This window comes from Cladophialophora psammophila, assembly GCF_000585535.1.
Source record: "Cladophialophora psammophila CBS 110553 chromosome Unknown aczJe-supercont1.5, whole genome shotgun sequence".
Classification (NCBI taxonomy): Eukaryota; Fungi; Ascomycota; class Eurotiomycetes; order Chaetothyriales; family Herpotrichiellaceae; genus Cladophialophora; species Cladophialophora psammophila.
In genome coordinates this window covers 537,691-557,598 of record NW_006912926.1, presented here as the reverse complement: position 1 = coordinate 557,598, position 19,908 = coordinate 537,691, and the positions used below count along the sequence as shown (strand labels likewise).

The following is a 19,908-nucleotide window of genomic DNA, read 5'->3' as shown; positions in this document are numbered from 1 at the left end:
GAACACCCAAGGACACTTAGAACACCTCAACCCATTTCCACTTTGGCGCCGAACCTCGTTCGCCAGAAAACCGCTGGAAAAATCCCACCAAGCCCACCGTGCCATCCTCAATGCCGCGGAGAGCGCCCTTGCGCACGCAGTTGGCGACCTTGACGTGCGCACTTGAGAGCCCACTATGGGGATAACCTCTCGTAAGGTAGCCGGATAATGCACCGAGAATCCAGCTCGTGCCTCGTGGAGACCATGCACCCACATACACCCACAAACAACCGAGTCCATCTGCCTAGGTATGTGCTCTGTCCGTACTCTACTGTAGAGCCTTTGGCCCCTCAACTGAATGGCGATTTTCCCGCACGATCCCTTCCCCAGGGGGGCGGGGCCTCTTGAGATTCCCTTTCAGGTTCGAGCTGCTCCTGGAGACCGAGCTAGAATTCGTATTGCAACTGTCTTATGATCCCCTTGCTCCCGGCAGATCTATGGGACTGGAGCTCTGGCCTACGGGAAGGTTGATATGGCGAGAATACACCTTCCTCTTGGAGATTACGCGGTGAGACAATAAATAGCTAATAGCATCCCCTCTGCTCCTTGTCTCTCGATCTCTCAGCCTGTTTTTGCTCCTCCCCGCTCCCTCGTCCCTTAGATTTAGAGTGCTGCCCTTGATCCGTGAGCATACCAGGGATTCTACCTACTGCGTATCACCTTCATTGTCATTCTTGGACCTTGCTCTGAGGGGTTCGCCACATCTACCATCGTTTGCGTGGAGAGCTCAGTCAAGATGGGATCAATTGGGTACAAAGTGTCGGATGACCTATACGCTCATCCTTTGATATCGGAAAGAGCAATCGACGAGCCGAGGCCACTCAAAGTCATTTATATCGGTGCTGGTGTCTCAGGAATCTGCGCCGCAATCCAGTTTCCCAAGTTCTTACCAACAGTGGAACTTGCAATCTATGAGAAGAACCCAGATGTGGGAGGTACCTGGTTTGAGAATAGGTACCCCGGGTGTGCCTGTGGTATGTAAAACTCGGTCTGGGCAATGACTAAAAATTGACAAAAGGCACAGATATTCCTGCTCATTCATACCAACTGAGCTTCGAGTCAGAAGTTCACTGGAGCAAATTCTACGCTGACGCTCCAGAAATCCTCCAGTACTGGAGAAGGGTCGCAGAAAAATACGACGTCAAGAAATACATGAAATTCAGCCACAAGTGTGTAGAAGCTCGATGGAATGAGGGAACCTCGAAATGGCACGTCAAGTTCCAAAGATTAGACACCGATGAGGTTGTGGAGGACATCGGCGACGTCTTCATGACCGGCATTGGTGTTCTCAACGAATGGAAATGGCCAGACATCAAAGGCCTCCACGACTTCAAGGGGAAGCTGCTCCATAGCGCAAACTGGGATTCTGATTACGACATATCGGTCAGTTGCCCCCCATCTTTTGATTTACATTCTCTTGCTGATTGATATCGAAGGGCAAGGATATTGCAGTTATTGGCGCCGGCAGTAGTGGTATTCAGATCGTCGCCAACTTGCAGCCCAAAGTCAAATCCATGGACCATTATGTGCGTGGTCGGACGTGGATCGCGGCGTCATTTGGCAATGAACTCGTTCGGGAGCGGAATGATGGACAGGATGGGAATTTTGATTACACTCAGGACGAAATGGAGGCTTGGGAAAAAGACCCCGAATCCTACGTCAAGTATCGCAAGGCCCTCGAAATCGGCATGCAAGGCTGCTTTGCTCTGACGCACCGGGGAACCAAAGAGCACGAAGGCGCGTGGTCAGTATTCAACCAAGACATGAGGAATCGGTTGGAAAAGAAACCAGAGATTGCGGAACACCTCATCCCCGAATTCCCACCTCTCTGCAAGCGACTCACTCCTGGTCCTGGATATCTTGAAGCCCTGGTTGCCGACAACGTCAACGTGATCCCAACCAAGGTCTCGCATATCGATGAGACCGGTATCGTGACTACTGATGGGAAACATAGGCCGGTCGAGGCGATCGTCTGTGCCACGGGCTTCGACACGTCTTTCCAAGGTCGGTTTCCCATATATGGGCGTGGCGGAATCAACCTTCAAGACCGCTACAAAGAACGGCCGGAAACATACCTCAGTCTTTGCACCGACCAGTTCCCCAATTTCTTCCAGTCACTTGGCCCCAATGCTGGTGTAGGCAACGGCAATCTCCTGATCATCATCGAAGCCATCGCAAACTATGTCGGGCAAATCCTCCAGAGACTTGGACAAGGAAACACCAAGACAATTGAGCCCAAGAGGAAAGTTGTGGAGAACTTTACGAATTACTGTGATGCCTTCTTCAAGCGCACGGTCTTCTCGGCCGAATGCGGGAGTTGGTACAAGTCGTCACCTCCAAATGCGACAGCAGAAGAGCGAAAGCGAGGTCGAGTGACCGCCTTATGGCCCGGGAGCAGCATCCACGCCGTCAAGGCGCTTGAGAAGGTGCGGTTCGACGACTTTGAAATGACTCCGGCTGATGGAAACGAATTTGGATGGTTCGGCGACGGATGGGCGGCGGCGGAGAGGGCGGGCGACGTCGAAGGCTTGACATGGTATCTAAACAACACTCGCTTCACACACGAGCCGTTGGAAAAGGGCGAGAAATTGATAGTGACCGAGGACAAGGTCGTGACAACAAACGGAGATGGCGAGGGGGTCAACAAGGACGAAATCGCAAAAGAGTTTCGAGTGCCTGACGGGATTGTTGCAACGTAAAGAAGATATTGTACGGAGCAGATATACGGGAAGATAATTGCACCTCAGGACCGCCAGGCGGCATCCCACGTTAGTCGAGATATGTACAAGTACATGAATTGTGCACGCACGACTCCCACTCCCAGGCTAAACACGAAGCTATACCTCACAGGGAGACTGTAGCCCGCCGTGCCTGTATATATCAGGGCATCTCCGCTTGATGTCTATCAGCACGAGATCCCACGGACAGATACTTTGTCGTGGCCGTTGTCCTCTTTCTTCTTTCTGTCTCTCTCTCTCTCGTGTAAGACAGTCGGGAGGTTTGCCACCATGGCGTCGTGGAGGCTGTTGGGCCTTTCCATCTCTGCCGCCGTTATCTTGTGCAGCCTCGCCTATCTCCTACTTCTCTCGGCCTCCACTTCTGGCCCGATCAGGCAACCACCCTTTTACTCGTCTGCTTCATCCAAGCATCCTCACAGACACTTCCAAGCTCCTGCAGAGAATCCCTGGACGGAATTGGACGAAGCTGAGGCATCGCAGGTATATATATGGCTTCATGAAAACACCAATATATTCAACTCGACCGGCGCTCGAGGAAGCAGCCCGCTGAATCTGATCGAACTTCTACGACCCAACAAATCCAGTGTCGTCGACTATCTGGACCACAATGGCCCTATCCCGGACCGCTGGGCCCGCCTCTCGGTTGTCGAGACCAAGGACGACGACGCTTTTATTGTCGAATATATGGTCGGGCCCCTGCCCCCGTCCAATGAGACTCAAATCCTGCCCTTGACGTACTGCCACAACTCTGGCCGCAACTATGTCCAAAGCCCCATCTCCGATGTCTTTGCTCTGCTCGAATGGGCGCTGTCCATCGGCGAGGATGCGTCTGATGTTACTCTGGACCTTTTGGGCGCGAAGACTAACCGGCACGATCCTGACGATCCCAATGGATTGGTCATGGGTTCCAGACCGGCTCTCATCGACTCAGGCCGTATGGTACATTGGTTGGAGTTTTTCGGTCCGGGCATGAAATCCGACGGCCGCAGCCTCTTGCCCCAGGGGCTGTACGTCAAGCTGAACCTGCCCAGCGCGAGCCCCGAGACCTGGACGACGGGCGAGTGGTTCTACAATGGGATCCTCTATGACAATGTCACGATGCTCCGAGGAGCCATGGCATCTCCAGGGTTTGAACGCCTCACTGTCAACGAAGACGGCGCGTGGACTGATACTGAAGATTTCACCGCCTCGACCCCAGAACGAGACATGCCGCCTCCGGTTTCCATCCAGCCCTACGGCCCGCGGTACCGCCTCGACCGGTCAGAGAACTACCTCTCCTGGATGGGGTTTTCGTTCTACTTCTCGACCTCGCAGGCGACGGCCCTGTCGCTCTTCGACATCCGCTACAACAATTCTCGGATCATCTACCAACTCGGCCTGCAAGAGGCACTGGCCCACTACGCTGGCGTCGAACCCATGCAATCTGGCCTACACTTTCTGGACACCTTCTTCGGTATGGGCAAGATGATGTTCAGTCTCGTGCCGGGGCTGGACTGCCCCGGCCACGCCGAGTATATGGATATGTCGTACCACCGGGGCGGGAAGATGTACACGAACCGGAACGCCATTTGCGTCTTTGAATACACATCGGACGCTCCGCTGCAGAGACACACGTCGGCGTTCAGCGCGACCGTCAGCAGAAACACCTACCTCGTGGTGAGGAGTGTGAGCACGGTCGGGAACTATGACTACACGGTAAGTCCCCTCCCTCCAGACAGCAGCCAACGGCCAGCAGCCCTCCCTTGTTTTCTTCAGCCTCATCTAGAGAGTTTCCTTTCTCTGACATGTCGTGTGCCGATCAATAGATCGACTACATCTTCTACCTCGACGGCTCTGTCGAGGTCAAGCTCAGGGCCAGCGGCTACATATTCGGGGCATTCCACGCGGAGCCACGCTCCTCCACCTCGTTCTCCTTCCCGCCGCTCCCACAACGCGACTCGTCCGCGAATGAATACGGCTACCGCGTCCACCCTGCCCTGCACACCTCCATGCACGACCACGTCGTCAATTTCCGCGCCGACTTTGACATCTGCGGCACCGCCAACACCGTCGTGCGCACGTCGATTGAACCCCTCCAGAGAACCTACCACTGGGATAGACCCGAAGTGCCTGGGTTGCGGAATACAATGCACATGGTGCACAGGCCCGTCACGCACGAGACAGGGCTCGACTGGCCGAAGAATTCCGGGGAAATGTACCTGATCACCGCGCCGAACGACACGAACAAATGGGGCGAGACTCGCGCCTACCGTATCCTGCCAGGCACAGGGATGGGCAACCCAGCGCGCCTGACGATCGTCAACTCGACAGCACTGGGCGCCTCGGCGCCGTGGTCGTCGTCGGACCTGTGGATCCTGAGAAACCACCCTTCGACCGAACCGGGCTCGGCGCACCACCTCAACGCGCTCGAGCCGCTGTCGCCGCTCGTGGACTTTGCAAAGATGGTCGCCGACCGTGAGGTTGTGGAGAAGGAGGATTTGGTCGTGTACTTCAACCTGGGCGGCCACCACGTGCCCAGCAGCCAGGACATCCCCAACACGCTGATGCACACCAGCGCGAGCTCCGTCGTGTTCATGCCGTTCAACTATTTCGACGAGGACGTCAGCAAGGCTGTGCGGCAGGGCGTGAGGGTTGATCGACGTCCAAAAAAGGAGAACATCGTCGTCGCTGCCGGTGGTGTTGGGGCCGAACTCGACGGCGAGGCCGCCAAAGAAGAGGTGAGACGGTCTTCTAATCGTGCCGCGAGATCTGGCCCGACGGAGAAGAGCAAAGAGGACGACGGCGTATCCTGGTTCGGCGCGCGGTACACCACTCCGGTGCTGGTTTCGGAAGCGATGCTCTCGCCGGACCTGAGCCACTACATGAAAGAGCGGGACGACGGCGAACAGGGCGGATGGAAGACCGTGCGGAACAACGTCGGCGGCGGGCTCTATGGGCTGTTTGTCGGCAAGGAGAGGGAAGGAGGGCGAGGGCATCAACGGGATGGGGATGATGGGGGACGGCTGGACTGGTGATGGCTAGAGGGATGATCTTGCTTGACCGTGCAATTAGATAATTAGGGAGACGGGGGATAGAAATGATGGCGGGACGAATCCTAGAAGTTGAAGCTTGTCCACTTCCTATCTGTTCTGTTACGCTCTGTTCTGCTCTGCTCCGCCCCGAAATAAATAGATCCATGGAAAAAACCTTTCCGAGCTGATCAACGACAGACATGATTCTCCTCCCGTCCTAGGAAAATCAATACTGTCTCGACATATTGCATACTTCATCCAGATCAACTGCCAAAGTTTGCCATCGTATATTCGTCCCAGTTGGTCAAGCCCGCGCTTTGCCCTTGCCTTTGCTCCTGGATTTCTCCCTTTCCGTACTTAACCGGCGCAGAGGGAACGAGAAGGAGAATCTGTCCCGCTTCCTCGCTTTTTTGTTTGCCGTGACGGTCTTTAGAATGGAGGTAATGCTTGTCTTTGCTGGCCTGAGCTCCAGGTCCGGATGAGAGACTTGACCCTTCTTTGGCCGCGATGCGGATTCAGCGACGTCGATGTCTTCGAGGTGGCACTCATCCTGATTCTGGTCCCATGAGTCAGCGGTCCTGGATATAGACAACACCAGTGATGGACTTGTCATTTGCTCCGCGGGGAGAAGGCGCACCTCATCATCGTCATATTCACTGCCCGAGTCAGTCCGAGAAAAAGGGCTGATGCTCCTGCCGGACCGGTCTCGATCTCCCCTGGAAAGATCGTAGTCGAAATCTATCGCATAGCCGGACGGCACACGCCTTCCTGGATGGGGCTCATCGCGTTCATGGATGGTTTCCAAACTGGGGTTAGGAGACACGCGGGACCGCTCGAGCAAACGAACTAGCGTGGCATGTTGCTCTGGCACCTGCGCAGGTTCTGCCGTTTTTGTGGTTTGCGGTTTCTGTAACTTGTTATAAGAGGTAGGAGCTTCTGTCGCCGACGAAGAAATGGAAGAAACCTCGTTGCTGCTGCTGTTGGTTCTGTAAGCTGGGAAGGTCGAAGCAGATGGCTTGAGGGTCGCGCAGACAGGTTGCAGATAGTCCATGGCTCTTTTCGCTTCCAGTGCGGCCAGAAGACTGGCACGGCCTTTCTTTGCGTTTGGAGTTTCAGCGTTCGCAGGTACAGGAGGGCCACCTTGAGAATCAATCCCTGCGTCTTCTCCGTAAAGCCACACAAGGTGGAAGAAAAGTGTTTTTGCAGTAGTATATTGGCGGACAAATGGACTCACATTCATGGCCAACGTCGCGCGGATGAAGCGACAGGTCGCCATGTTCGCACCGTGCCATTCTCTGCGTTCTTCGTCAAAGGATGCCTGCTGTTTGGGGTTCCAGGATGAAGGGGACTGAGGTTCCGTCCAGGTTCCGAGCATCAAATCTGAAGAAAAGGGATTAGACAACAGAATGGGCTGGATTTGAGAGTGCCATTGGTGAAAATTTGATTTGCCGTTTAATATGTCGACGGTTTCGACGGCCGGGAACTTCAGTTCACAAAAGTAGGCGTGTCGGGAATATGAAGGTGGCATTCTGGTATGGTGGACAACTGCTTGCAATGCTCAAATTGCAAGTCCCCGAAGGTTGAGGAAGCATTGAGACGTGCTTTTGAGTCGCAAGATCCTTCATGACTTGAGCTAGGTAGGCCTTTCCTCCTGATTCAGGGTGGTGGTCAGTCTCGAGCATGCGCAGCCGGAATTGGTCTTATTTGGGTAAGACACTGGTCCACTCCGACTTGCCATGCTGTCCAGGTTCTTCCAGACAACTTATTCTCAATTTCTTTCCAAAACGTATTTGTGGACGTCAAGGGTTTTCGCGCCGGTGGAGCGCCAATAAATTGAAACGCTGTGACCTGCCTACTACCAGTTACGATGAGTGAGCGGTGTTTCCGAACTCCCTTCCTAACTCTTCAGGTATTTTGCTGAGATTGCTTTTCTTGCCTTGTTGCCGCAGACAGTAATCAAGCCTCTTGACGAAAGAGTCTGTCGAAGGACCACGGTGCGGGAGTCTGGTGTAAGACATGCACGCCGCCCGACGAAGATATCGCTCAGCTAGTGCGTAGTCTTTACGAGCCAAGCACAGGGTGGCGAGCTGATCACAAGCCCAAGCTGCGCTTCCACCATTTGTCGAATCCGAATCTGACGTCTCATGCTGGAGGATGCGGTGCGCCACCCCCTCGACGGCAAACTCCTCGTTTTGATCCGCATAGAGCCTTCCCAAAGCCGCCAGTGCAGTCCTGTACCGTTTAGGATGCATTGACTGACTGTCTTTGATCAGTTGCTGGCACATGTGATGCGCAGGTTGGAAGCTCTTCCGTTGTCGGAGCATGTCAATCTGGTCAACTCGCAAGGCAAAGAGCGATGAATTGCTGGGCTTTCGTCGAGTGCTGTAGCCTTCAACTATCAGCTGCATCATTGATTCAATAACATGATTTCGATGATCAGCCATAGTCATCATACTTAGAACTTTAGCATAAGGATGGTGTTTTCCGAGCGCGCTTGCTGCCATGGATGAGATAAAGCATAACAAGTGCTGCTCCAGTGCAGCCATGCCGGGCCACGGAGTTGCAAAGTGTACCAGCAGGCACGATAATAGTTGAAGGGGTGCAAAATGTATCAACGGCTGGACCATGTTACAGCAGATGTCGAAATTCCTCCACGCATCAGGCGATCTTCCGGTCTGAAGGTACTCGAAGCCACGGTAGAGACCCAGCCAAAATGCTGATATTTGGTCTGTCTGTCCCGCTCTTACCTCTTCTGGAATGGAGTTCGGGAATCGACGTTGCAGTTCATTCAACTTGAGTCAGTTGAAAGTCGTGAACTGCCATTGGACTGCCTCTCGGGTGTAGAAAAGGGCAGCTTGCATATTGTACAGATCAGTCGGCGGGAGAATGTTGACTGTCATGGTGCCGAATCTGCTACCATTTTCATCTTGCATACAGGTATCAGATTTCTCGGGTGATGTGCTAGAGTTTGGAAGGGTCCTTGACCTGGTTATGACGAGAGACGGCGACTCGTCCTTGATTGTGATATCTCCGAGAGAAATGGATTCTGGACTTTGGGACAGCTGTTCCCAAAGTTGAGTGAACCTTTTGTCGCTGCGACAATGCCGTTTGACTCGATCAAGCTTCAGTGGCCTTCCACGGAATGAGATCGACTGAATATCGTGTCCAGCATCCACGTATGCCTTGACGCGTTTCGCCAGAAATTCTTTGTCCTTTGCTTTGTAATTCTTGTGGATCTTCCATTCTGTAATTCGCCGTTTGAACATCTTCTCGCTAGCATTGAAACCGTGCTTTTTGCACAAGATCGTTCTAACATCCTTTAGCTTTCTGTTTTCACTAATGTACAGCTGGGTGAAGATATCTTTGATATTGGCCCATTGCTGAGGCCTAGGTCCAACACCTTTCCACGGTTGGGAGACTTGATCGGCGTGCTGGTACACAGGTACCACCCCATCGATGGTATCCATATCTTCGCCATGATTTGACATGTTGCCCTGGCGACACCAGATCGGATATCAGCTATGTAGCCTTGGGTCGTGGTTGACACAGTGTATATGGCCTAAGTAATCGCGAAAAGATGTCTGGTCAGTGAGCTGGGAAATACATCCATGTGGTCCGTTTGCAACAGTGTTGGAAGAGCAACAGACAACCATGATGAGGTGAAGGAGGCCTTTGAATCTTATTATGACATGTAGCATTAGCATTCACTGATAATGCTGCAAAGGGCTGAGCAAAGTTGAACGATGACCGAGAAGGACGCCATTGGATGCCAGGCTCTTGGAGCGTCTGCCTCACTGCCTCACGGCCTCCTGCGCATTGGTGACAAGGTGCATTAGTTCAGGAACTTTGTGTGCGGAGCCAATCGAGTTGGGCTGAGCGCGAGAGAGAACTTTGGTTGACAAGGCACACCAAGGCAACTATCCTTTCGATGGTCATTTCTGCCGGATGAATGCCTTACGGACACGAGTGGAAGAAGCTGGGATTGAAGAGGGGAAGAGAAGCAATCATCAACCACAAGAGAGAGAAGACAAGGACTTTGCTGCTCAGGAGAGGTTTTCAGGAGGGCAAAAGATTTTGTCTGACCGTGGATTTTGTTTGCTGCACCTTGTACACCCAGCAAACCCAGTACCCAGCGAGCCCAGTACACCCCCCTTTGACCCCCCCCTCAACCCCTCAACCCCACTACGGCGGCCCCATTACACAGCTATTTTTGTCTGACAAGAAAGATTCCACGATCGGCTGCAAGCAGAGAGAAGGGCAAAGACTATCGGCTGATGAGAGTTTTTAAAGCCATTCTGCTCTGCTAAGCGCAAAAGGTGTCTCGTTATGTATAATGCTGTAGCCCTCATATATTCATTTGCGACAATTAGGTACGGTTCTTTTCAACGCGACATGAAAATATCATCTCACGAGTCGACAGCCTCACCAGGTTCCCCTAACCCGGGACCTTTTGCCTCGACACTCTTTGCCATTTCAGCTTTCCTCTGCTTCTCTTCCTCCTCAATCTCCTTGAGTCTCCTCTGACCCTCTTCGTTGGTGGCGTCAATCACTCCTTCCTGTAGACTGAGCATGCCGCCTTGACCCAGCAACTCCACAATCTCCTCAGCTTCATCTACACTCATCTTTCCCAACACCTTGTTGACCTCGTCTAGGCTGCCACTCTCTAACGCGCGTTGTAGACCCGGCGGGAAACGGTCGAAGATTTTCCGTGCCTCCTGTTCGACGGGATCATCCGAGCCAGCTTGCGGCACGTTGATGTGGATTTCTGTTCCAGGCTCGACAGCATGGAGCTGGATTTGCTCCACGCCGGCTGGCTCATTTGCTTCTTCCTTCTGTAATTCGGCCGCACGAGTCTTGATGCGGCCGTATGTCTCAGCCAAATCCTTGTTGAACACCTGATTTGCTTGATGGCCTTTTGTGGTGATGCGCTTGAAGAATAATCCAACCCCGTCTCGACCCAGTTGGCGACAATATTGGATCAGGAGACTCTGGTGCACGCAGGTTCGCGCATAAGCATCCTCTCCTTTCATTTGAGCGTTGAAGGCTTCAATCATGAGTGCATCTTGAGTCTTCTCATTAACGATGTCCGGATGCTCTGAGATGAATTGTAGGCATGCCCGATAGTCTCCAAGTTTGATCTTTGCGAACTGCTTGCCCTCTGGCGTGAGTTTGATGCTGGCCTCATCTTCTTCCTCGTCTTCGTGCTTGTCTAAGAGAGCATCATCTTCAATGTCCGCCTCCGCACCGGAAGAAACAGCGCCTTCCCCAGACTTGAGAGCCTCCCGTGTTTGTGAGCTTAGTCCTTTAGGTGCATTAAGTAACTCGACACTTTCAGTCTTAATTTTCTCCTTAGCTTTTGGCTTCTCAGTAGGGGTCGCCTTTGGCTTCGGCTTGTTAATGTGAGACGAATCGAAGCCGAAATGGATGTCCTCGCTTGTGATTTTGGCAGTTACCTCCTTCTCCAGCTGCGCCAGCCGCTTCAGCAGGTCCTGCTGCAGCTTCTGAACCTTGCTAAGATGACCATTTACCCCTTGCAGAAAGTCTCCATATCTATCTGTGGATGTGGCCTTGTTTTCATCGATCTCGTTTTTGACCTGATCAACCAAGGCGCCCATCATCTTAGAATACCTTGGCTGCTCCTTCTGGTGTGTATAAACACCCTCCGGCGGTTTTGGCGGTTCATCTTTGGCAGGATCACCAGCACTCTCGATCAGACTTTGAAACACTAGTTCGTCTGGGTTCTTCTTGTTTGCATCTTCTTGATGTCTCTTCAGAGCGTCTAGTAAGGCATTGATACGTTCAAGCAGGCCGTCGTTGACGATCCGTTCGTATTTGAGGGTTTCAATCTCATGCTTCCGCTGTGCTCGCTGCTCGTGGATCTGGCGCTGCTTGGCTCGGATGAAGCTCTTTGTGTCGACATTGGGGTGCACTTCGACATCAGAGTCGTCTGATACCTCGAGCCTATCCCACTTGTCGTAGGAGATAGGCATGGCGAAGCGAAGTTACGGAGGGAGGTGTCAATCGCGGGCAAATAGTCGGAGGGTAGAAGTCGACCAAGTATATGGAAAAATCCAACCTTGGTTTGTTGTTTGTTGTTGAGCCTCTCGAGTCCTTGTGAGGACAAAGATCCTTCTAGAAAAGAACACCTCGAGTCGGGTGATGGTGAATTCGATGTTTGCCATCTAACCAAGTGCCACTCCCGGTTAATACGTACAAGTAGTGGGGATGTGGCCGTAATGGCCGCGGGTTGCAGGCACAGCCGCACACACACCAAGAGAATGGAGGGGCTACCTACATTCTGAGCCTTAGGTGCAGAGTGATACCTAATTAGCTGGCCCGCTAGGCACCTATTTAGTCAGTTGCTTAAGAGCTTTGGCTGCAGCTTCGGGCTCGGTCTCGCGTCTCCGTTCATCGGCCGGTTAATCGTCATTGATCCATCCGTGTCGCAGACACAGGCGCCTTTTTCTCACCTTTCTTCAATGCTCTCATTGCGCCTTTCGACGTCCCAGCTTCACTGGCACCTCCCCTCCTACACTACTGGGGCCGAGATGAAGAGAAGGAGGGACACGCCCATATCTTTAGTCCGCTGAAGGATCCCTCGATCTCTTACAGGCATGATTGCTACGCGCACCTCGGTGCTGCTCGCTTTCAGGCCTTTTCAACATGGCTCTCGATTAAACCAGCTTGACCAGAATATCCTTCTTTCATTATACAATTCCTCTCCTCGACACTCCCGGATATCATCCCGCACTTTACATGGATGGGCACGGTCGAAGGCTTCCAGCAATTCGAGCCAATTTCCTTCATTGAAGCTGCTCAACGGTTCTGCGCCAAGGGCATATCAACTCAGTGTGCCCTTTCAACCCAGCATAGCTGCCCGGGCGGTATACTTTTCGAGCGGTCGCACACTATACGAAACTCCCACACCGGTTATTAAGGAGCAGCAGCGATCCAAATCCATCGATGACGCGGATGACGAGGATGCATTTCACAGATCTGAAAAAGCACATCAGGCCTCGCACGTGAATCTCAGCGCTCGGTTGTCAAAAGAAGGTGCCGCGGGCAAGAACGCTGGGTTTGGGGAGATATGGCGGTTGATCAAGATTGCACGTCCAGAAGCAAAAGTCCTTACGCTGGCATTTCTCCTGCTCCTGATCTCGTCCTCCATCACCATGTCGATACCGTTTTCAATTGGGAAGATCCTGGATATTGCGACCAAAGGGGGTGCGAAAACGGAGGGTGCCGAATTGGAGCAGAAGTCTGATATGCTGTTTGGGCTCAGCTTGACAACATTCTACACCGCCCTTGTCTGTATTCTGGCGACGGGTGCGGCGGCCAATTACGGACGCATCATCATCCTTCGAATTGTGGGCGAGAGAATTGTGGCGAGACTCCGATCCAGCCTGTTCCGGCAAACCTACATTCAAAATGCCGAGTTTTTCGATGCAAATCGTGTAGGCGACTTGATTTCCAGACTCAGCTCCGACACCATCATCGTCGGCAAGTCAATTACCCAAAATCTTTCTGATGGACTCCGCGCTTTCGTCAGTGGAGCTGCTGGCTTTGGCTTGATGGCATGGGTGTCCCTAAAGTTGACCGGTATTCTGGCGCTGCTGTTTCCCCCTGTCGCACTTGGTGCATTCTTTTATGGGCGAGCGATCCGGAATCTGAGTCGAAAGATTCAAAAGAACGTCGGCACGTTAACGAAGATTGCAGAAGAAAGGCTCGGCAATGTGCGAACTTCACAGGCGTTTGCAGGTGAAATTCTCGAAGTCCACCGGTACAACACGCAGGTGCGCAAGATCTTCGAGCTGGGAAAGAGAGAGTCGATCATCAGTGCCACTTTCTTCTCTTCCACTGGATTCATGGGCAACATGACCATACTGTCGCTTCTCTATGTCGGTGGTGGTATGGTGTCGAGTGGAACAATCAGTATTGGTGAACTCACCTCTTTTCTCATGTACACTGCATACGCAGGTTCCTCGCTCTTTGGGCTTTCGTCGTTCTACTCGGAGTTGATGAAAGGCGTCGGAGCCGCATCGCGCTTGTTCGAACTGCAGGACAGAGAGCCAACCATATCTCCCACGAAAGGTGAAAAGGTGGTATCAGCACGAGGTCCCATTCGGTTCGAGAATCTCTCCTTCAGCTACCCTACTCGACCGGCAGTGAGTATCTTTAGGAATCTGGATTTCGAAATCCCTCAGGGCGCCAATGTCGCCATTGTCGGCCCATCCGGCGGTGGAAAGAGCACGATTGCCTCTCTGATCTTGCGGTTCTACACCCCTACAGAGGGCCGCATCTTGATCGATGGCAGGGATATTGCGACGATGAACGTCAAATCTCTCAGACGTAGGATCGGCATCGTGTCACAAGAACCAGTCTTGTTTTCCGGCACCATAGCCGAGAACATCGCCTACGGCCGCCCTCATGCAACCCGCGCAGAGATCATGCGTGCAGCCAGACGGGCCAATTGCCAATTCATTAGCGACTTCCCAGAAGGACTTGATACTCCCGTGGGCGCCCGGGGCACGCAGCTGTCTGGTGGCCAAAAGCAGCGCATTGCCATTGCTCGAGCCCTGGTCAAGGAGCCCGACATCTTGATCTTGGATGAGGCCACATCTGCACTTGATGCAGAGTCCGAGACCTTGGTCAACGAAGCACTGGCCTCGCTGCTGAGAGGTAGTAACACAACGATCTCCATTGCGCACCGTCTTTCGACCATCAAACGATCTGACACCATTATATGTCTGGGTAGCGATGGACGTGTTGCGGAGATGGGTAGCTACAAGGAACTCAGCAGTCGGCCCGAAGGTGCTTTCACGAAGTTGATGGAATGGCAAATGAGTGGCGGCGAGAGAGCACAGGATGATGTGGACAAATTGGCCATCGACCCGGAACATATTAAAGGGCCGCCCACGGAGAAAGACGAGATCGAAGTGGAACTGGAAGAACCGAGTGAGGGCGAGGGCGAGAGTGAGGAGGACCTCGAATCCAGCAAAGCGCAAGAGACCATCAAGCAAGCAGTGCAAGAGAAGAAGACGTAAATGTCGTCTTCCCACCGGACCCGGCAATCGTGGCATTGGGAGACTAAATCAAGCTGCCTGGACGACGTGGCCACGGTCGGGGCGGTCTGCTTGCCTGCTCTCTGCCTGACAGAATCATTCGGAGTTCACGAAGCTGCTGAGGATGAGCGCACATATACAAATTAGGAGCAGCACGTGTGTCTGTATAGGGAACCCAAGCTGTACAGGTAACTGTGATGAGTTACAGGAGTGGTGTCGGCGTCGGCCCGTGCTGTATGTGCCTGGAATTGGGTCCAAATCGTGTACCGTGAATAGAACGAAAAGGCCGTCTCTACTCAGAAGTTGGAAAAGCCAAATGTGCGAATACTTATGAAATCCCTCTTGACGAAAAGGCCTCAGTACAGAACAGTTGGGATTTCCACATGCTCGCGAAGAATGGAATCGGCCAATCCGACATGTTGCGGATTGCCCAACAGAAGGTTCCACTGGCTTTGGTGGCCGTCAAATGGCCCTCCACTTCCCAACCGCAAGTCACTTCGTGCTTTGGTCCGAGAATGCCTCTTGTGTTCGACTGCGTGCCATGTGCGTCTGTGCCTGTGCCTGTGCCTCTACTCCGTACCTTTTTGCCATCCGCCCAGAAGGGTCCTGGCCGTCCTCCTCCTACCTCATTGCTTCCGTTTCAATTCTGCATTCCGTCATGTCATCCTCGAGCCGCCTTCCCTCGTATCCATCCTTTGCCGGGTTTCTCCTCCTCTGCAATTGGCCCGGTTTTGTTGATCATGGTTGATGGTTGATCCACTGTCCAAGTTGAAAGAGAGGGGAAAGTACATAACTTCACCACCAGCCGGTAGACAGCAACCACATGCAGGTTCCGCCTTCTATCATGGCTTACAACGTACATGCCCTGATCTCAGAGACCCAAGATATCACAGCCAAAGGTCTCCACGATGTCAAACCACCCGTCGCGGTTCCCGAGCCCTCCACCGATCAACCTCAGCCGCAACAACCCAAGATCCGCAGCAAGTACCGTCATGTTGCAGCGCTGCATTCCCAAGTTCGTCCATCGTGTCTGAGCCATGAGGCCCAAAAGACGCCGAGCTTTATAGGATTCCGCAATCTCATGGTTTTGACCATCATAGTCATGAACCTGCGGCTGGTCATTGAGAACGCGAGAAAGTACGGACTCCTCATTACTCTGAAGTCGAACCTTCGAAATCAGGATATCAAGATCGCTCTGGCCCTCTATGCCCTCACGCCATGTCACCTTTTTGTCGCCTACATTATCGAGAAAGTGGCCATGGAAAATGCCAAAGGAGTCATTGGAAGACGGAAGAAGAGCGATCCAGATGCCAACAAAAAGCCCGAGACGGAAAAACAGACAAGAGAGTTCCTCAACGCTTGGTGGTGGATTGCTGTCGCTCATACCTTGAATGCGTCGCTTGCTTTACTCATCTCGAGCTTCGTGGTCTACTACTTCATCCACAATCCCGGCTTAGGGACCATCAGCGAGCTCCACGCCATCGTGGTGTGGCTCAAGACCTGCTCATATGCCTTCACCAACCGAGATCTTCGCCATGCCATGTTGAACCCTGGCGGCCCTGAATCGGCCCTTCCTGACATTTACTCAGAATGTCCCTATCCGCGCAACATTACGCTTCCTAACTTGTGTTACTTCTGGTGGGCACCCACACTGGTTTATCAACCATACTACCCACGCACAGACCGAATTAGATGGACTTTCTTCTTCAAACGGGCCGGTGAAGTCGTTGCCCTCTGCGTCTTCATCTGGCTCACTTGTGCACAGTACGCGATTCCAGTCTTGCGCAACTCGCTGGATGGCATGGCCGTGCTCGACTTCTCTTCCATTGCGGAACGTTTAATGAAGCTGTCCACTATATCCTTGATTGTCTGGCTCGCTGGATTCTTTGCCCTGTTTCAGTCCTTTCTCAATGCACTGGCCGAGATCATGATGTTTGGCGATCGAGTCTTTTACGAAGATTGGTGGAACAGCACAAGCCTCAAGATGTACTGGTCCACCTGGAATAAGCCGGTCTATCATTTCATGCGGAGGCATATCTACTCCCCTCTGGTTGGTCGTGGCTGGTCACATCGGGCAGCCAGTGCGTGGGTCTTTGTGTTCTCAGGCCTGCTCCACGAGCTCGCCGTGGGAGTGCCCTCACACAATATTCTCGGAGTTGCTTTTCTTGGGATGGTGCTGCAGCTACCTCTGATTCAGATTACAGAACCTCTAGCAAAGATGGATGGGACGGGAAAGGTTATTGGTAACTGTATCTTTTGGATCAATTTCGTGTTTGTTGGACAACCGCTGGCTGCGATGATCTATTTCTTCGCTTGGCAAGCAAAGTATGGAGAGCTCAACAAGGTACGGAGGTGACTAGACTGTAGCACAACTTACTGGGACTATCATTGTTCAAGGGGCAGGTCCTTAGGATATGAATAGCAGACAGACTTTTACTGGGCCAGAAACCCACGTCTCCCAGACTTCCTCACGTGACCACATACACCACTGAACTTCCGGTTCTGCCCTTTCAGGCCTCGCGGGTACATACATCACCAACCATCTATTTCCAACTCGTTTCCTAGTACGCTCTACGCCTTAATTCATTCTCTGTGTGTAAGAATCAGATCGTTTTCACATCTGAGGATGCCCATGTTGAGCGCGCAGTCCTTCAGTATCTGGCGTCCAAAGCACCTGAAAACAACCTCGTGATATCGCCCACCTCTCCATCTCTTGAACTTCCCTCTCGATGAATACAGGTCTTAAACACCATGGCCAATGTCTACGATGACCAAGAAGGAGGCGGCTTCCGTCGACGGAGACCCCGACCAATTACCGATTATGGCTCCTCCATGATTCAGTGGATGAGCAACCGAAAACCACCTTACAAGGGAAGCTATCACTATGAACAAGAAAGACCTAGCCAAAGCTATGTTATCGACATATTGCCGCCCCCAGCTCGAAGAGATGCCCCTGCTGAGTCGATACCCGTTCGCCATCTTCACACCTCTTTAGGTAAATCGAAAAAGCCGGTGACGGTTGTGCGGTGGATGCCCGAAGGCCGTCGACTTCTTGCCGGTGTGCACAATGGAGAGTTCATGCTATGGAACGGCATGTCTTTCAACTTTGAGACTGTCACTGCTATGGGCTCCAGTTCTCTACGCGCTGCCGAGTGGTCGAATCGAAAGGATTGGCTCGTCGCAGCAAACGACGAAGGCACCGTGTACTATCTACAACCAACTCTGAACAATCCCCATCAATTCAAGGGCCACGATGCGCCAATTAGAGATCTTGCGTTTGCGCCCTCTGATGCAAAGTTTGTCACCGCTTCTGATGACAACACTCTCAAAATCTGGGACTTCACCTCTTCCACCAACGAATCGACGTTCACAGAGCATGGTTGGGACGTAAAAGCCTGCGACTGGCACCCCACAAAAGGCCTTGTCGTCTCGGGAAGCAAAGACCACAGCGTGCGACTATGGGATCCTCGGACCTGCAGGAATCTTACCACGCTGCATGGTCATAAAAACGCCATCACGGCCACAGTTTTCAGCCGGCTTCGCGACCAGTTACTGGCAACAGCCGGCAGAGACGGTCAAACCCGCATTTTTGACTTACGTATGATGCGCGACGTTGCCATCTTGCGAGGCCATGAGAAAGGTGTGACTACGTTATCGTGGCACCCAATTCACCCCAGCCTTATCAGCACGGGCGGCGACGATGGCTCCCTGCATTCCTACTTACTCACAGAACCAAATACACCCGCTGGTGTCTCTTCCACAACGACCTCGCCCTATGCATCATCAGACCCACGCTCCGCACCCGCACAATCAATCTATCCTGCCCACCGCATTCCTCACGCGCATGATTCCTCGATCTGGTCTATCGACTGGCACCCATTAGGGCATATTCTCGCATCGGGCTCTAATGACCACTATACGCGCTTCTGGTCCCGCGCACAGCCCGGGCAGACGACCTGCTTCAAAGACCAATTTCACCTGGGTGAAGAAGGGGCGGAAGCACAGGGCACATGGGATAGAAAGTTTGGGAGGAAGCAGGCGAAGGAGCTCGAGGAGCAAGAAGAGCAAGATGAGGCAGAGGGACTGGAAGATCAGGCAAATCAGGGACAAGCAGCCACCGCTGGCGCAGGCTTGTCAATTCCAGGGTTGCCTGGTCTCCCTGGTAGAGGAATGAATGGGACGGCGCAACCGATTCCCGGCATCGGTAATGTTCCTCCGCCACCATTATCTCTCTTGTCAGGGTTGCAGAGCAATGCTAGTGCAACTGGTAACCTGGGCCGGCCTTCATCGCGAGGTAGTCAAGGCCAGACTCACGCGACGGTTCCTCCAATCCCACCATTCCCTCCCGTACCAGGCATGGACACCGAATCCATTCAGCGCCTGCTCGCCTTGACCCAACAGCAGCAGCAAGCCGGTCAACAACCACTACCAGGCACCTCCGCTGTACCGCCGATCGACTTCACGAAACTCAACCTGCTGCCCGGTTTCCCACCCCCTCCGCCGGTCGCCGGTAGTCAGATGCCGCCTCCTCCTATCCTCGGCTCTGCTCCGGCTGCTGCTGGAATTCCCGGTATCGGAGGAGGTGGAGGTATCCCAGGCCTCTCTGGCAACGGCGCAGGTGCACTGATAAATGCCACCACCATCTCTGGTAGTACCGGTGCCAGTGCCGGTGGCAATTCGCGGAGGCGAGCGCCGCTGCCAAGCCAGAGCGAAGGATTCAAGGCCGAGCAAGCAAGAGGGAACTATCGCGTTCCACGATAGTAGTCGTGGTCTTTTTGTCGGAGGCAGATCGATTGCGAAGGTCGTGAACGACTATATACCCGCGCAGGATTAGGACCGAGACCGCGCCTCTACTCTACTCTACTCTACTCTACTATATGCCGAACCACAAGCCAAAGCTTCTTGTCTCTTCAAGTGTTTGGCTAGCAAAACCTAAAAAAACAAAAAAGGACCGAGTCCCCTCCCACAAATTGAGTTCGAGACGTCCGGGGCAAGGTAGATTGAACGGGATGGGCGGAAAGTCGGGCTTTTGTCGGATTTGGAACGAAAATGCGATGT

At 53.0% G+C, this 19,908-nt stretch overlaps 8 protein-coding genes across 8 annotated transcripts; 5 read left to right on the top strand and 3 right to left on the bottom strand.

Moving 5' to 3' along the window:
* Positions 1 to 775: 775 nt before the first annotated feature.
* A1O5_03851 (uncharacterized protein) lies at positions 776 to 2,738 on the top strand (the record flags this gene model as incomplete). Its single annotated transcript, XM_007744461.1, has 3 exons — positions 776 to 1,013; positions 1,058 to 1,422; positions 1,476 to 2,738. The coding sequence occupies 3 exons, from the start codon at positions 776 to 778 to the stop codon at positions 2,736 to 2,738; spliced, it is 1,866 nt and encodes a 621-aa protein (XP_007742651.1).
* Positions 2,739 to 3,047: 309 nt separating this feature from the next.
* A1O5_03850 (uncharacterized protein) lies at positions 3,048 to 5,791 on the top strand (the record flags this gene model as incomplete). The annotated part of the gene is made up of 2 exons (XM_007744460.1): positions 3,048 to 4,472; positions 4,583 to 5,791. 2 exons carry the CDS (start codon positions 3,048 to 3,050, stop codon positions 5,789 to 5,791), a joined length of 2,634 nt encoding a protein of 877 aa, XP_007742650.1.
* A 301-nt stretch (positions 5,792 to 6,092) lies between these two features.
* Positions 6,093 to 7,316, bottom strand: A1O5_03849 (uncharacterized protein; the record flags this gene model as incomplete). Its single annotated transcript, XM_007744459.1, has 1 exon — positions 6,093 to 7,316. One exon carries the CDS (start codon positions 7,314 to 7,316, stop codon positions 6,093 to 6,095), a length of 1,224 nt encoding a protein of 407 aa, XP_007742649.1.
* A 1,270-nt stretch (positions 7,317 to 8,586) lies between these two features.
* On the bottom strand, positions 8,587 to 9,276 carry A1O5_03848 (uncharacterized protein; the record flags this gene model as incomplete). Its single annotated transcript, XM_007744458.1, has 1 exon — positions 8,587 to 9,276. One exon carries the CDS (start codon positions 9,274 to 9,276, stop codon positions 8,587 to 8,589), a length of 690 nt encoding a protein of 229 aa, XP_007742648.1.
* Positions 9,277 to 10,194: 918 nt separating this feature from the next.
* A1O5_03847 (cell division cycle protein 37) lies at positions 10,195 to 11,778 on the bottom strand (the record flags this gene model as incomplete). The annotated part of the gene is made up of 1 exon (XM_007744457.1): positions 10,195 to 11,778. One exon carries the CDS (start codon positions 11,776 to 11,778, stop codon positions 10,195 to 10,197), a length of 1,584 nt encoding a protein of 527 aa, XP_007742647.1.
* A 624-nt stretch (positions 11,779 to 12,402) lies between these two features.
* Positions 12,403 to 14,832, top strand: A1O5_03846 (ABC transport system ATP-binding protein; the record flags this gene model as incomplete). Its single annotated transcript, XM_007744456.1, has 1 exon — positions 12,403 to 14,832. One exon carries the CDS (start codon positions 12,403 to 12,405, stop codon positions 14,830 to 14,832), a length of 2,430 nt encoding a protein of 809 aa, XP_007742646.1.
* An 862-nt stretch (positions 14,833 to 15,694) lies between these two features.
* On the top strand, positions 15,695 to 17,206 carry A1O5_03845 (diacylglycerol O-acyltransferase; the record flags this gene model as incomplete). Its single annotated transcript, XM_007744455.1, has 1 exon — positions 15,695 to 17,206. The coding sequence occupies one exon, from the start codon at positions 15,695 to 15,697 to the stop codon at positions 17,204 to 17,206; it is 1,512 nt and encodes a 503-aa protein (XP_007742645.1).
* A 395-nt stretch (positions 17,207 to 17,601) lies between these two features.
* A1O5_03844 (uncharacterized protein) lies at positions 17,602 to 19,611 on the top strand (the record flags this gene model as incomplete). The annotated part of the gene is made up of 1 exon (XM_007744454.1): positions 17,602 to 19,611. One exon carries the CDS (start codon positions 17,602 to 17,604, stop codon positions 19,609 to 19,611), a length of 2,010 nt encoding a protein of 669 aa, XP_007742644.1.
* Between the last annotated feature and the right edge of the window lie 297 nt (positions 19,612 to 19,908).